The sequence below is a fragment of the Lissotriton helveticus genome, chromosome 6, assembly GCF_964261635.1.
Source record: "Lissotriton helveticus chromosome 6, aLisHel1.1, whole genome shotgun sequence".
NCBI classification, from domain to species: Eukaryota; Metazoa; Chordata; class Amphibia; order Caudata; family Salamandridae; genus Lissotriton; species Lissotriton helveticus.
Window position 1 is genome coordinate 355,933,065 of NC_136067.1, and position 17,802 is coordinate 355,950,866.

Below are 17,802 nucleotides of genomic sequence, written 5' to 3' on the forward strand. Positions count from 1 at the left end.
ATGACATCATTCCCATGAAACATAGGGGCATATTATCAAGGGGGGCGATAGGCACTTTTCGCCGGTTTAGCGGCCGTTTTCGGCTAAGCGGCGAAAATTCTATCCCCCTATAATCAACGACAGCTTGAAGGCGATAGCGAGCGGTTTGGGGCCCGCTTTGCATGTCAGCGATATTTATCGCTAATGACATGCAAAGTGGGCGTACCCAACCCGTTAGCGACTGAAAGCAGTCGATAACGTCGCTATCACCTATTCACAAGGCTGGCGTAGCGATGGAAATATTCCCGCTATCGCCAAAAACTAACGCCTGCTCAGACCAGTTCTTAGCCATGTTATCCAATGGGAGGTGGATAACATGGCTAAGAGCATTTCGTCGCTAATGCGAGAATATCGTTATATTCTCAGCGATATTCTCGCATTATGCCGCTACCGCTGGATATTTTAGCGCTATGGAGAAAAACGTTGCTAATAGCATGTTTTCTCCGCTAAAATATCCAGCGATAGGCAGCGATAAAAAAAAAGTCGCTAAGCGCATTTAGCGATACATTTCGCTAGTTGTTGGTAATATGCCCCATAGTTTATAAAACCGCTGCTGTCTGCACAATAACAATAGCCAAACATTGTCATTGTATATAATAACTGAGAATCATGATTCCTGTTAAAGATTAAAAAAAGGTAAAAAAAGTGTTTTTTGAAGTAATGTCAAAAAACACTTAGAAGCTGTCTTTTGTAAATCGTGCTACTGATATGTTATTGAAATTGTGAGTAATGTTGAGAATGTCCCAAATAGCAGCAATCATAATGGCTTCCAACCACTCTGGGAGATTCCCAACCTGGACTATATTCATAGATGTAACTGCATGCATACAATTTTGTATTTTGTTTCAAAATCATTGACACGGACAAACACACAAATCACAATAGCAAAAAGTGCTCCTTTTGGCATTACTACGTAAGCAGGAAGTACAGAACTTCTTTCACAGAAAGAAAACAATTGATCAAACAGCTCTATTTAGTTGTTCCTGCCACTGGCAAAGTACTTCTTAAAATGAAGAATATAGCTGAGAAAACAAAAGCACAGTGACAAGAGCAACATCAAACCAAAGATTCAATGTGGCAAACAATTGGCACACAAATTTAGCTGAACATTTTCAGCTAATGCAAAAGCTAAATACGTGTTAAATGAAAGACTAAAAAGAAACGGTTTTCATCAATCACACAAGAACACTTAGAAGTTTGGTACAGACCCACTTCACAGTGCTAAACTCATGAAGTCTTCCAATCCCAAAAACCTGTCAAGGGTAGTGTTTTTTCATTGACTGTCATCATTTTTGGCAGCTTTTGAGTTACACACATTGGTGGAAAATTCCAAATGACCAGACTGAAAATGTTTTTGGGGGATATAGTTGCTGGTTGTTAGACATCTGAGATTTAATAATCTGCCATGGAGAACATTCCCAAAAAAGTTATTGGCATTGTCTATTGGCTTAGGTTGCTATTTTTCTTAACTTGTACATTTTCTGTTTATTTTCTGTTACATATATCTAGTTCTAGGTCCTGATATAAATATGTCGCAACTGGATCCAGGAAAGCCATTTGTAAGGCATCAAATGGAATTTCCACCAAAGAAATGTGTTGATCTGCTAGTTTCGGACGCATAAGGCAGCAGGATTCCGTCCCCTGTCCCTCAGCCCTGAACACAAAATGGTGATTTGATTAAAGGCATCATGTCAAACCACAGGCCGGTAACAAAATAGATAAGGCTTATATGCAGACAATGCAGCTCTACGCTGCATGCATCAAAGGCATATAGCAAAGTCATATAAATAACATAAACAGCGATGAAATGGTGATACAAAAATATTCTCTTAAATTAAAATATTACTCTCAGCAACACACTGCCTCACAGCAGAGAGTACAGGTAGAACACTGTCTTCTTCAGAAAAGTCTGTAGCGACAGTCCACCTTGCATACAACCGTAGCAACAGTCTTTGTCACCAGAAAGTTCAAATAAAGCACTTCACATGATCACTTCTAGTGATGGGGCTTTCACAGCCTAAGTCACACAATGAAACAGCATGTAAAAATAGAAAGAAATAATGGGTGACAGAGTCCAAGATACTGACATCGTGAAGAAACCCATACCTCCTCAAAAGAGCAGCCATTTTAGACTCAGACTGGAAGTCAGACTGAGTAAAACATACTTACTATAAGATGGCCCCATGTGGTCTTCGGGGAGTTGCCATTCTAGACTAGTAATAGAAGACAGACTGAGTCCATCATACAGTGTGATGACCCCTAAATGACCTCACATGAGCGGTCCTCTTAGACCAGGAAGTCCTGACCAAGATGTGAAAATGCTTTTGAAGTAGCGCGACTCCCTGTTATTATCATTTGTACATAGCTTCAAGTGGGGAAATGCCTCTCTAGAGTATAACTCATATCCCAAGGCTTAGATTGAAGCACAATATAAAAAAATACGTAAAATAAAATCACACCTCAATTTCTCGATGAGTTTTAACTCAAGACTCAGCAAGCACCTTGCCGCTTACCCATAACTTTCCTCCTTTTAAAAATCATTTGCTAAGCTGTAGTTTTTCTCCTTAAAAAAGGCCTGGCAGTTCCGTGGCCTACTCCCATCATGAGCATCTGCCTAAACTTCATCTATCCTAATCGCCAATAAAATTTATCTCTTACTTACAGTTGGCCTGCATCTAGTCTCTTGCAGTATAGAAATTTAATATTCGAGCTCTGTTGTTGCATTACAGCATTATATGTGTGACTCATAGAGCCACTACACGCAGCAAAAGGGAAAATTCTCACCAAAAGGGAAAATGTTTAAAAGTCAAATCTAGCATTGCACCACAAGACCATCTGACATTTTGCATCAACCTTATTTGAAAATCTGCCTAAACAGCTCTTTGAGTAAATCTTTTTTTCACATTTTGTGAAGAACACACGAACAGCATTGTGACTAGATGCCAGTTACACACTCATTAATTGAGGCACAGAATTGTGAAGTGACAAGTCTGAAATCATATGGCATCTCAGTAAAAAGCTGAGTCTATTAACAAGTAACCAAGCTCCAAACTTAGTTATTGCAAGAAAAAGAAACCCTTTAAGTTACATGGCCTTCTAAGAATAAACAAAGCTTGTGAAACTAGTAATACTATTACTACTAAGTGCCTGAGCGTTTTCCCAGGGGCACTTTTAGTGCTTTATCACTGCAGTTAATCAATCACTTTATGTCCTTCCACTTTACATTTTAAAAAGCACCAGAAGAAGGTTAGGGTGACCACTGTAAAATAAATGTTAACAGTACCATTCTTTTGAAATATTCTTAGTCGCACATTTATGTCACAATCCTGCTGACACAGCACTGAGGCAGATTTCCATGACAGAACATAGTCCTTGAGATACCACCATGTTCAAGCTTCTCCTGCCATTGCCAAACCAGTGTATTACTCGACATGATTAATGTGCTTCTAGATGCCGTCAATAAATAAATAACTTCATGGTATAAAAACAAAGTCAGCTGGTGAGCTCCACTGTACCAGCAGAGAGGCACAGCAGTATCGCCTGCGTCTTTGGGTGACATGTAGTCCTTCGACGATGGTCCAAGTATCCTTAAGTGCCCTTAAGTAGAGTCTGGGTGGATATCTGGGTTCTCGAAGGGTCGCAGAGGCTCCCTCCAGTAGGTAAACTGGCTGAAGTTGTCGGAGCATGGGAAGCCAGAGGTACAGCTTCTATTCAGGAACGGAAACACGTGGTCGACCACTTCACAGAGTCTCACGTACCTGTAGGGACAGAAGAAGGACACTGTGTCTACAACCAAAGAGACAAAATGGCTCTGTGTGAAAGAGAAATAAACACCGTCAACACACCCTCAACAACACAACCCACAAATATTATCTGGTTCTATGTGAAGATGTTATCAGACGAATAAGAATCTTCTTGGGGGAAATAATACTGCTATTCAGGGACCTCCAAAGAGCGCTGCGCAAATCTGTGACTTGGACAACTCCCATATGCGTTGAATTCAGGAAACAAAATAAACAGTAAACCAGAGTTTACAGTATAGGGGCGCAGTCACCAAAAGGATTGTAGTGGGGGTGGGGGGTGCATTGCTGTGGAGTCTTTGGCAAACATAATGCAAGCAGGAGTTATACAGGTGCAGGATCATAGTTGGTTTAGTCTGGTAATGATCATTAGGGAAATCACTAGAGAAGTGTTTATTTATTCAGACCCTTATTGTTTTTTTCTCAATCATTTGTAATTTTAAGATTGTAAAGAAGGGTTTCTTTGGGAATTGATAGTCATGTTAGTACAGACAACCACAATCTCTGTGGCACATTTTATATCCTGACTTTGTTTCTCCTGGCCATTCACTCCTAACATACAGGGCCTCATTATGATGGTTGTGGCACTGCCACCAACAGAACGTCGGTGGGGGCCTTGCCGCCAACCACCCTTCGGTCTGACCGTTGCATTACAATGCTGCGGTCGACCCTATTCTGTCAGGGAACAGATGCCCGCCTCCACTCGGATCTCACACCCTGGTGGGGTGGCAGTCAGAATCGGAGTCCCGAAGGGAGGCGATGCCTAGCCAGTCCCGCCATCTGGATTAAAATATCCCTTTCAGACAGCTTGGTCGTGGCAGGAACAGCGCCATGTGGAGGGCGTCAGAAACTGTATTTAGGGGCCCAAACAGGGCCCTCATCCCTCGTGGCCCACTGCACAGTTGCTCTGGGGCACATGTAGTGCCCCCCACTCACATACATGCACTGAGTGCCATGCACCACATGGTGCATTGCACATGGTCCATGGATGTGCAGGAAGTGCTCCGGTTCACTGCAGCTTGTGCTGCGGCCCTTTTCCTGGGCCACAGCAGAAGCCACTATGAAAATAAGCACTTTGTGACTGCCAGCCTGTATCGTAATTTGGCGTTTGGACCACCACGTGCTTGTCAGACGGTCTCCTGACTGTGTTGACAGAGTGCGGCGGTCTGACCGTCGCTATCGGAATAAGGCCCTTAAAGTCTAAAAGTATGAATATGTGATTCCTACACCTTATAACCCTAATTCTCTTATGTAACATTTCCTGTACATAGATTTACACACGTGTACGATTTATAGTGTTTCTGTCTTTGATGTAAAACGCTGTGACACCCTACACTGGGATGGGTATCAATATAAAATAATTAAATGAAAACAAGTAGCAGGTGGCATTTAAATCAATATTTGAATAATTACTCATACAGACTGTCAACGAGAATAAGGACAGTGTTTAAAATGTATGGTCCTGATTGAGATAGGACCAACCCTCACACAACCACAGTGGTGTGGCTTTTCCCATCTAAGGTTAGAGACGTCATCAGTCACCGATACCTTACCTAAAGAATAGGATACCAACTCTGTACTACCACTGTATCGACACTGCTAAGCCTCCCTGCTCATATCAATGGACAAGTAATGAATCATGTGCATGGATGTGAATGACAGTATGGAGTATTTTGATTTAAATTCATGATGGAATCTACTGGAAGTCTTTGTGAATTGAAGTGAGATAGTGTTAATCTATTGTCAAAGGATGTTAGGGTTGGAATGGGGGTGAGTGGACAATCACATCTATTCTGAACCACCCTCATCGGTGTAACTTATATTTAGTTTCCCTGCCAAAACTTTCCCAAAAAAAGGGGAGACGGATGTAATCGTCCCAGTCCACAGAAATCACACAATGTCCTTATTGTGAAGTCTCAAATCACTATTTATACATTGGTCTCACTCTCACAATAATAGCCATACTGCATGTTCGCAAACAAAACCATCACTTCTTCTGTGGTTTTCGGTCAGAGAAGGTCTGCGCGTGGTGAGCAAGGTCAGAAAAGAGGTACGTTTCAAAAACAAAACTCATGTAAGGTTTACACACATCATCACCAGAAGAAGAGAAATCTGAGGGACTGTGAATGAAAATACTTGCATTTTGTTGGTTTCGAAGTGATTCACTACACACGGGAGAAGCCTGGACTTTTCTTAAGACGTGAACAAAGGACTTACTTTTATTATGATAACATTTTCAAGGTGAAATACCTTGCACGTGTGATTTACCCATTAATCAAAAGCCCAGGCTAGAAGGCGTTATTTATTGTGTGTTTTTGTTTTCTGGAGTTGCGGGTTTCATTTCAAAACACGTTGTTATGAACTGTGCCAGTGCTTTAATGAAAAGAGTGTAACGGTTGTTGTAAAAAAAAAAAAAAAAAGGGGGGTATTGATTGTGTGTCTGAATTCTTAAAAATTGATGGGTAGAGTATTTCATTTCAGACTCCCTTTCAGGATTTAACGGGTGCCAAAGGAATCTCTCAAGTGAGAAGGTTGGGTCAAATTCCTGCTCATTACCAATATAGTCTACGCCTTCAGGGCAGAAAAGGGAAGGGTCTTGCACTATTTCTGAAGGTAACAGAAAATCACAATGCATTGCCTTAAGTTAAAACCATCTTCTGTTTTAAAACCTCTATCGAGCATAAACAAGAGGCACATTAAAAATGTTGTGGCCTTGCGAATATTTTTCGCAGTGCCACCACCACAATGGTTTTGCTGTACAGCTGTCAGACTCAGTTGTCTGCTGTTGTGACAGACATTTTCCCCATGAAAGCGCTCCCACATGCATTGTGGGAAGGAGCTGCTTAGGGAGAATAACATGGCAGAAGGTCTGTTAACCTATAGCGGCATGGAAGAACCTCCAGCGCCTATGCGTGTCTAGGTTTCATGTCGTACACAGTTGTGGACAGTCTCTCAGAAACGGACCAGGTGGGGAGACACTTAGAAATGCTTGGTCCCAGGCCTTAATAGATTCACAATATATGGAAAAAAGTTCCTACTTGGCCACATTTCCTAAGACACTGCTCGTCTATCTGTCTGCCCATTTTTACCCTCATAGTGCAGGAGGCGTAAACTCTGTGTAGAATTTTTTGTTGCACTAGTCAGTCGTTAACATAGTCTTACAGCATCTTCCCTCAGTGAAGCCAGGGCTTCTGCCCAGTCTTCGTATTGCAATTCTTCCAAATCTATTTCCCAACATTTTCGAAGGTGGGAGAGAGTGCCTGGGGTGTTATTTATAAGTTTACGGTATGTGAGTGAAATCACCTTGTTGGAGAGGTGTTCCTCCAGCAGTCTGTCCCTCCAGTGGAGTGATTCTGGTAGGGTTTACCTGGAGGTCATGTTGAATTTGTAAATAGCGGAAGGTCTCTGAGGGGGCTAATTCATATATTTTTTGTAACTCAACAAATGGACTCACTCACCCCTCTGGCTGTTCACAAGTCCCCCACAGAAGGGATCGCTATCAAGTCCCATTTATCGAATCCCTGCCTTTTTGCCATAATGCCTAGAAGTTCAGCCTCCTATAAGGGTGTGGTCAACGTAATCATCTTTTCCTACCCCAGTTTTCGCAGGATCGTGTGCCAGAGGGTGACTGTTAAAGCTATCGGCCCCTCCAGTGAAAGATGGCATGGATCAGTGTAAAGCGCACAGTGAAATCCTCCCGTCCGGAGAACTAGGTGATCCTTGCGACAGGCAGGTTCCTCAAGGGGCTGGTGAGCCCAGTAACTTTCTATTTCTAAAAGGGACCCAGTTCTACAATTTGTCCCTGAAAGACCATGTCTGGCACTGATGGCAAGTTTTAAAATATACCTGGTATGCACTGAATACGTGGGGCATAACTTTTATTACAGTGCAAGGTTTTGTGTTTTAATCTAACCAGTAGCAGTATGCAAGCATGGGTACGTAAAGGGAGCCTTACTTTCTTTGAACGACTGGTTTCCTTTAAAAAATAGGAGGCGCAAAAGACTGCTGAAGCAGATGAAAAGAACGTATTTTTAGACACAACTACCGCCAGTGAGTTCTTACATCTACACAGACACACAAGCAATGAGGCACTGCTGCCTTCCTACATGCTGCAAGTTAAGTTTGTATGGCAGCTTTTCACAATGAACACATTCTGCTTCTGACCGACCTATACATTGCAATAACTGCACTAAAAACCACCTCAAATAATTACATAGGTAAATACTGTGATGCTCGGCTGGACAATCCTTCCCATCACGACTACTACAGCACTCAGGACCCCACAATCAAAGTGTATGGAGAATTCTAGGGTATCCTTGTGTATTCATCTGTGTAGCCTCGTGTTTTCTCCATTCTAGAATACCCATTTAACCTAAGGTAGGACCTTGACATGTAAGACTGCAGCAAGAGGCCTATATGTCCTATTCACTGTTACTCTTATGTTGTTTTCATCAGCTGAATTAGAAAGCCGAAGTTAGGCATGCAGCCTAGTGGTGTGGACATGTACCTAAGGGGAAATTCAATGCCTCTCAAACACAAGCGCTACTAAAATAATCAGTGCTGGGGTGGGAAAAGTATCAATGGCTAGAAAAACTTTCTTATCCAGAGTGTAATCTCCGATTTTAATTGAAGCTTTAACAAAAGTATTCTAAAAGAAGATATAGAATATACATCGAAACATTTTTTATCAGCCTCCAGACTGTTGAATTATTTGACAGTGTCAAAGTGGCAATGTCAAGCTGGGAGGGCCAGCCTTAGTTTCAGCAGGAGGCATAAGAAATACTACATGTGGTTTCCTTACTCAGTAAGTAAGTTATTGAACGTATAATAATTTAAAATACATAATTTACTCTTCAGGAGTCATAACTCTAAGTGGGGCAGAGAAATCACTGGCCAATAGGAATGATGTCTTCATTAGAAGGGGTGGGAGAAATAAAGATTCAGATCAGCAGGCTGGCAGAAAAACAATAAAGGACACCACTAATTTAAGGGAGGCAATATTCATAAATACACTAGCTTTCCCACTACTTACCTTGGGTTGGTCCATTTCAACCTTCAAGTGTTTACCACCACACTAACCTCAGCATTGCATCAACCAAGGTCATTACCTGAACATGCTGTTACCAAGACTAGGTTTTAGCACCCACATTGCTAGGCCCCGAGTTAATAAATATGCCCCACTGAAACAAGGACAGGCGACGGTAATGTTAATGCAATAACCAGGTCCAGGTAGTGGTACTCACTGTCATGGGGTTGGGGTGGTGGCATACATCAATTTGATGCACTCATTGCTTGCATATACTAGATAAAAATACTTTAAAAGTGTGTCAGGTGCCGTCTACGAATTAGAAATTACTATGGCCGAGTCTTCACCTTCAGCTGAAATCTTTTCTTAAGATTCACTGCTATCCTAAAGAATAACTGTTCCAGACAAGAACAAATACCGGATAGGGTGGTTTTATCAACTCATGAGGTGACCAGTAACATTGGAAAGCATTGTGCGGTAACAATGCAGTGAGTGTGGCCAATGGAAGCGGAGTGCCTACCCTGAAAAGCAGTGACTTCGCCTGTGTGGTAGCTCAGTCGCTCTGGTCAAGTAGGTGTACAAACAATGTCACTACGCACACTAGTTTAAAGGCAGTTTACATCTGTCCTCACAACCCTCAAAGCACTGTGCCTAGTTACTAAAAATAGGAATATTGAGAGAAGGGCATGTTGGACCAACCACTGCTGGCCCTAACATCTGTATTGTGGAGTTGTTGCATGGTGTGGCAGTCTATACTTAAATGATTAGGTAAACATGGGCACTTTGCCTCACGCATTACCTTCTGAGGTAGAATGAGGAAGGGATCTAGTTGCCGGCATCTTGGAGAAAAGATACACAATAATTTGCATAAAATACCACGTAAGAAAAACATAACTGCAAGAAAAGTGAGGGCAGCTGGACAGCACCTTAAGGAGCCCGGCAAGACACTAAAAGTAGAACTAGAATAACAAGTACTTTAAGCTAAAAAAAGAATTATTTTCCAAGACAAAGACAAGTTTACCAGTAAGTATTTCCAAGTAGGGCAAGCCTATACACTATGTTGGCTGATATAGCCACCAAGCAGGAAAAATGACTGGATTTAGTGCTCCCGGAAAAATAGCATTTTACGAACTGAAACACCGTGCCTGCAATGACAAATGGCCATTTTCTAAGCCATTTTCAGGCATTTGATACCCTCAGGTTGCTGCCTTTACTTGCCTTATGTGAGCGTTGCCCACGCCTGTAGGCCCAGGTCAGTCCTAAAGCCTTGCTTCTACATAGAGTGCATATTTCTTGAACATGTATTCCTAGCTAGTATGACCACACAGGAGACATCCTCAGCCGGTTAAGTAGTGTAACTAGTAGTACGTTCTAACTGCAGGTAAAAGCGCCATCGACGACTGTCTGCTGTGTCATTCTCAGAAACAAAGGGGACACTGAACCCTGCCGAACGCACTAAGAGAGGGGGTCAAACACACTTTGAGGCCACATTGTACAAGTATGGAACAGCACCCAGAGATTGCATATACAAATAGCTTAGGTGGAGGGTCACAAGGTGATATAATTACTTCGACTCGGCCTGGGGGGATGTAGCATCACCTTCTCTAAAAATAGGGAAGGGACTTAAATCTATTCCTAAGTTGTTCTCAGAGTAGGTTCACATTATGTTGCACTTGTGAAGAAAACCTGCGTTCTAAGGCTGTTGCCTAACATCTATACATAATTATGTAAATACAATATTTGCGGAAGCCAAATACAACTTTAGTGATCAGAACACATGCAGTTCTTTTCTGTGACTGTGAAATTCGCTTGCTCCTGCTCAGCTCTGCTGTTTCTTGCGCAACCCATTTTTGTTATTGTTGTTGCCATACTTCGTTTATACAGTGTGCAAATATGGTGGCTGTCCTGTAACCTGAAGATAGTCTACCCCTCAGCATGCATCCTCTGCTGCCTACTGCTCACACCTTTCAGTTCACCCAAGAGAATAGTGTCATTTCTTTGAGCATAAAAAGTTTACTCACGATGAGATGTTGGTCTTTGCATGTTCTTGAATGAGTTCTCCTTTAGGATTGACAGTAAATATCCGGTTTAAGGAAACCCCCACTTCCTTATAGGAGTACACATCCTGTATAAAACAGAAACATACTTGTCAAAGTTGTGAATCATGCATCCTCCCCCTCCAAACAATGCTCCCAGCAGCAAAAAAACATGGTACTAATTTGTATCGTTTGATTTCCTAGCACTGCGTTGAGCTTAATTCACTGTCAAAGGATCACTGAAGCACCCATGCACATCTCAGAATAAAACCATTAGAGTCCAAGATAACTCTATGGCTTTGGGCATTTCATCTTCCAAAGGAAATTTGAACTGATTTTGAAACCAGAAGGAGCGCTGTGTTTGCCTGTGAAGGAGAGGGGATGTTTTGCCTTGATGTCCAAAGGTTCAGTATATAAAGTTTTTATAGTTTATCAGCAAATCTTTAAGCATGCTCAACTTTGTCAGAAAGCGGACTGAGCTCCAGGGAGAATAAAGGATTTTGCCTAGACTTTCACAATATTGGAAAGTGGTGTGAAAACTTAAAGCTTGCCTAGATCATGTTCATATGCTCCTACGTAATACAATATACTAATCACATATATGCCCAGAATGTATCAATATTTCTAACAAATATGGATGTTGTTTTCTAGTAGTTTGAAGCTTCTTGTGGCACTGAAAATGCTTGCTGACAGCCATTGCTTTAGTAAGGCTCACGGTTGCATATTTCCTAGCAGCAAGACCTCGCTATCAAACCTGGCAAGTGGAAGCAGGCTTTCCGAAAAATAATGAGCCTAGTATTGTATTTCCGAATAATATCTTCTCAAGGATGTCCAGCACATTCACGGGGAGAATATCCTGCCACCTGATCAATAGATAAGGTTTCACTGAGAGTAACAAGTTTATGTAATGTGATTAGGCTCCTTTGACATGTATTGCAAAAACACATAGATATTAGTCTAATTTACTTTTAATTTGAGTTCTATCCTCCGACTGACCATCTTCAAGCAAGAGGCCTGGTCAGTGGCCTCAGGTCTTGGGCCACATTGATAAGTAAGGGCATATTCTAGATTGCTCATGCCATACAATAACTTGCCAGTTAAGATCTATATTTAAGAAACTGCCTGGAAAGATCATGCAAGGTTCTAAAGCAAGGATGAAAGAAATTGGGTTGTTGGTTGACTGCGATGTGAGCCCTGGTCAAGAAGCAACCACAATCCTTGTCAGGGAGAGGCACAAGCCAACCCTAAATTCTCCTCAGATCCAATCAGTAAAATGAGATATGCAATTTTAAAGATTTTTGTGAAAAGAGTGCCAAAAAACACAAAGAGCCAACTGTGGATATCTGGTTGCGCCAGGCCAGGATAAAGTCACAACTTCAAGCTGACCTTGATGGAGCGCGCGCCTGCTCCAGGGACCCAGCTAGTCTTGGTGAACAAAGTACCTTAAATGCTAGTTTGAGTAGAATTGCGAGGATCCACATCATCGATAGTAGCTGAGTTGAGGCGATGTGTCTGAGATGAGTTGAGGCTGCGGTGCGAGGTCATAGGTAGCGCCTAGGATCCTGCCACTGAATGCTAGCGGTGCTGTGATGCGAGTCTGTCGTCGAGGCTGTCGTTGACGAGGGATGCGAGGGCCAGCATCATGCAGCGGCGGTTCCGATAGGCTGCGATGCGGGTCTTTGCAACAGGTCTAAACCACGCAGGAGCAGTGATGCATTGGTTCTGCTCAGGTTTGCACCATCAGCACAGGAGATGTGTCAGTTTTGCTGAATCCACAGAGGCTACAGAGCACCATAAACCCACAGGGGTGGCACCACTTGGAAGGGTCGACTCACTGATGGCAGAGTACAGGTGCAGCTGCAGGGTTGTTGGAAGCCTGTTGTTTCCCTGATGTCAGGCAAGGAGGACAGCCAACTGGCCCATGGAGTCACTCTGGGATTCTGGGTGCCAGAGATGTCCCTCTCACACAGGCAAGAGGGTAGCAGGCAAGCAGTCCTTCAGAGCAGCAGTCCAGCAGGGTGGCATTGCTTTCAAAGGCACAGCAGTCCTTCGCCCTGGCAGAGTATCCACAGGTCAAGAAGTATACTGACGAGTTGGTGTCTGAGGTCCAGTATTTAAACCCTGCTGTGCCTTTGAAATGGAGAGAAGCTTCTACAGGCATGCATGTGAAGTACACAGGTGCCCTGCCCTCCCTGGCCTGGCTCCAGACTAACTACAGGGGGTATGCAGCCCTCTGTGTGGAGGCAGGACACTGCCTTTTCAAGTGTAAGTGAGGCTGTACCCAGCTCTTTCCTATCATATCGCAAGTAATGGCCCATCCAGACACACCTAAGTTCCCTGAGTCTGTCTAGGAGGAATACACAAAGCCCAACTGTCAACCATACCCAAATATGTGACCAGAGACAAGCTGCAGGGACCAAATGGCTAAGGCAGGAAAATTACAACTTCCTAAAAGTGGCATTTTAAAAATTGTAATTTAAAATCTGACTTCACCATAAGTTGGGATGTTTCGTTATAATTCCAGAGACACCACACATGAACTGGTTACCTGGTCCCATTCGGAAATGACAGCTTATAAAATGTAATAAGGTAACTCCAGTGTTAACCTATGGGAGAGGTAGGCCTTGCAGTAGTGAAAAACTAATTTAAGAGTTATTCACTACTAGGACATGTTCAACTAAAAATGGCATGTCCTACTTTTTTAAATACATTGCACCCTGCCATCTGGCATGTCCAGGGCCTACCCTAGAGGTGGCATACATGTATTGAAAGGGAAGGTTTTGGGCCTGGCAAAAGGTGTATTTTGCTAGGTCACAATGGTAGTGAAAAAGCACACGCACAGACTGCAGTGGCAGGCCTTAAGCATGTTTAAAGTGCTACTTAAGAGAGCGGTACAATCAGTACTGCAAGCCCACTAATATTATTTAAATTACAGGCTCTGGACACAGGTATTGCCACCTTACTAATGCTTTACAAGTAAATTAAATATGCCAATTGGGTATAAGCCAATCTTACCATGTTTTAAGGAGACAGCACAAGCACTTTCGCACTGGTTAGCAGTGGTAAAGTGCGCAGAGTGCTAAGACCAGCAAAAACAAAGTCAGCAAAACAGGAGGTCTAAAGGCAAAACGTTAGGGGGAAAACAACATCAAGGATGGCAGGTCGGACACCCAAGCAAAATTAAAGTTTTCGATTTGTGCATGTTTTCTTTCTCCTCATTTTTTGGGGCCAATTCTTGCAACCTAGTGCCATCTTGTGCAATGTGTAGTAGTGCTGAAATGCAGCTGCTTGTATTGATCTTAATGTAGAGCTGGCCCTGTGGCTACCAGGTATGAACATTTATCTACCAAGCAGATCAACATAATCTATTAGACATCAAGACATTAGATATCAAAAGAAGAGTGTCATTTTATTGTCTTACGACATCTTTCCTTCCTGTGGTACATGTCAGCTGAAAAGAGCTAGAATGAAGAGAGCATTAGAAGCAAGATTATTTGTGTTTCAGGCTACTAAGGCTCAGACGTTTCCCATTTAGGGCTGATGATGACGATCATGGAAGGGTGGGAGGGGAGGGCAGCAGTAAGCGGTACCCTATATGTACGGTGTCCCGGCTTTCTGGGAGAGGGGAGCTGCCTACCTTTAATTTAGCTTAGATAAAATACTTCAAACATGGTCTTTAGGATGTGCCATCAGCCCCCTTGATGGTGTGTTCTAAAGAATGACATTTCTTGTGATGTCACAATCACTTCAATTTCTGCGCCCCTAACTGGGTCAAAGGTTGTTTCTTTATGTGTATCCCAAATCCACCCGACAATGGATCATTTAGATGCGACACCCACACCTAATAATGTTCACAATTTGAGAAACCAAGTGGATTCATTTGTCCTGCTTTTCTTAATAAGTTATGGCTTCCCTTAACCTTCAAATACGTAGCCGAACCTGTTAGTATTGTGGTTACAATGCCCAATATGGGTATGCTCTGAAACTCGGCTGGTCATCTTACAAATGTAATGAATGGACATGCACATTAAAGAACTGTCATGCCCATGGCCCATGGGGAAAGAATAATATGATCATGAAGGCCATCACTATCTTGTTACACCTGTGCAGTACACAATGTATCCTCAAATAGTATACCTGGTGATAGACTTTGTTTTACATGGCTCAATCTTGTCATGAACTGTCTCTTAGAAGACATAATGGAAGCAGAAATGCTAGACCTACTAAATGCTTATATAATAGCCCTCTTTTGGAGTTAAATTATAAAACTGCTCCTCCACTCTAATGCACAGGTTTGCAGAGATGTATGGAATTCTGAGAATATGTTTTTGAAAACAACTGCAGATTGAACATGAAATGCTGAATATATATGTACTTAAATTTATAGAATGTGATGGGTACTTAGAATAGAAACTTCCAAGTCTGACACTGCAGATCATAGTGATTCATAAGCTCAAACCAATCTTCTATCACAATAGTTCTAAGTAGGTACGCAGTGCTGCTCTAAAGTACCGTAACCAATAACTGCAAAAAGCAGAGAAATAATTAACCATTAAGGCAGGATGACTACCAACAATAGGTCTGGGATGAGGAATAATGTTTGATCCGGCTAACTTTCACTGTAACTATAAAAGAGGGCAAAAAATTAATATTTTCAGATGAAAATCGATGAGACTTAAGCTTAAATTTAGGATTTGAGATATGCAGAATACATACTTATAAAGGGTTTGTATGTAAATATTTCTACTGGTGAAATGACCAGTAAAAAAACAATTTAGCACATGATGCGCTTCTAAAGTAATAAATGATTTATAAACCGACATTTTAATGGAGTCAAATGAGTTGCTCACAAGAGCATCTGTCTACCCTACCAAGATAGAAAGTAATACCTTCCTGGCATCTACTTCATGTACCATTATTTCCCAATATGGATTGGTGAAGACCACAGTTAAAAATATCTATTGATTCAGCTACCACCTACTGCTAATGGAAGAAACCTAGGATGTGGGCATGAAACCACATTGAAAAGGGATGTACTATCGAAAGGATCTACAGAGAGATGTAGAACAACATTTTACTGTCTAAAAGAGTATATATGAATTTATAATATACTTTTCTGCCCAGAACAGTAGAGGGCTAAGATGCCCATTACAGATGTTTGCTACTGAATGGAGTGCACCTACATTTTCTCTGAGTTAGTTACAATTTGCAAAATTCTTGAGTGACAGAAACTAGAAACCAGTAATAGAAATCGAAAAGGGAACCTTTAAAATCTGTTATTAGATCCATCAAGTTTTATCTACTTTGGGGCTTTTTGGGCACACACGAGTTGCTGCAGCGATAAGCAACCTCCAGATCAGTAGCCTGTCTGTCCCAAAGAGGTATTAGTAAAAGATGACTGTTTACCACGTGTGCGCCGCTGCCTAAACGAGCTGACTGGTTTACTGTCTGGTAAAAACATCCACGAGCAAAGGAATCGTTTCTAATCCGGCTTTATACTACTGTGTACAGCACAACAAATGAGTGGCGACCACAGATACAGAATCAAAGCAGATAAAAAAAAAAACTCTACCTAACACTGAAGTGCCATAAAACAATATTTATATAATATGCATGATAAGATGGGTTCAAAACAGGAGGAATATAACTATTACTTACCGATAAAGAATGAAAAAGAGCTTAAGTGGATTACAAGCATGACAATAGAAGTAGAAAGGTACATGAGAAATAGAGCTACATTAACAATTCAGTCAGCAAGCAGTAGAGTCAACATTGCACGGGCAAATCAATGACGAGAGCGTTTCCACAATTATATAACATTGTTTATGTTTATTTTATATATTTTATATTCATTTATTGTTGATTTTTTTTTCCGAGAGGGCTCTGATTCTACTAGCTGACACATTTGACACCTTGAAGAAGTACCCGCTGGAACTTTCTAAAACTGCTCTGAGAATTTAATGAAAAAATTAAGCCTCCTAACCTTCTACAGCGATTGGCAGTTGAAGATGACAGTAACCGAATATTGTGGCAAAATGTGGAGACTGGTGACAGAAAGGGTGTGCAGCATTGCAATGGTTGCTCGAGTTCATTTCCTTGGAATCGAACCCACAGTTTGTGCCTCCCTGCTGTCAGGGAGACACTATCTACCCATCACGGTTTTTATCGTGATGGAAGGAGGGAACTGTTTGCCAATCTATATTATATATCCTTCTTTAATAAATATTAATATTTAATTAGATAATGGATATTCTTGTGCAATATTTCTATGATCGTGTAGTACCAGAAAAGGAAGGTGACAGGATAAACATTATTCCTCAAATATATATCCCTAAATGCCCTTTTGCATCGACCTTAAACGTCATTATAAGCAGGGACATACACACATCTTTGATTGTGACAAACCAAAATAACCAAATCTTAACAAGAAACAAAGGTCCCAAGTCATACTTACGGTTGGTCGGTTTCCAAAAGCAGCATAAAAGGGCTCCAAATTTGGATAGAAGAGATTTTTAATATCTGTCAAACACTGAATTTTAAACGTTTCTGGCTTTTTTTCTATCACTTCCCTGAAATAAGAAAAATACCAATGAAACCTGGAAATTAGAATCGCATAATCTCTACTTTTACTTAATGATATAAATGGGTGTTTTCGAAGGAATATTGACAAATAACATGACACTAATACACAATGATTTTCATCCCCATATTTTACTGCATCTTATACATCACTTTATACTTGCTTGTAGCTATCAGGGGGCATGTGACTGAACGTCCTTGTGCTCAATATAAGTGTTGTAAGGTTATTTCTTCTCTTCATTCTGTACACCAATACTCTCCCTTCTGTTCAGCCTGAATGACTGGAGAATGTTGTATGATGTCACGGAATGTTGGTGTGTGG

At 41.6% G+C, this 17,802-nt stretch overlaps 1 protein-coding gene across 5 annotated transcripts in view; it reads right to left on the bottom strand.

Moving 5' to 3' along the window:
* Window positions 1-1,516: 1,516 nt before the first annotated feature.
* Window positions 1,517-17,802, bottom strand: part of LPIN1 (lipin 1) — a 478,422-nt gene continuing 462,136 nt past the window's right edge. For all 5 annotated transcript variants that reach the window (XM_078647786.1, XM_078647790.1, XM_078647788.1 and 2 more), the window contains 3 exons: window positions 17,356-17,470; window positions 10,887-10,990; window positions 1,517-3,797 (listed from right to left, as the gene is read on the bottom strand). In XM_078647786.1, coding sequence (XP_078503912.1) covers window positions 3,638-3,797; window positions 10,887-10,990; window positions 17,356-17,470 — 379 coding nt within the window. In that variant the 3' untranslated portion in view covers window positions 1,517-3,637. The remainder of the gene's footprint in view (window positions 3,798-10,886; window positions 10,991-17,355; window positions 17,471-17,802) is intronic.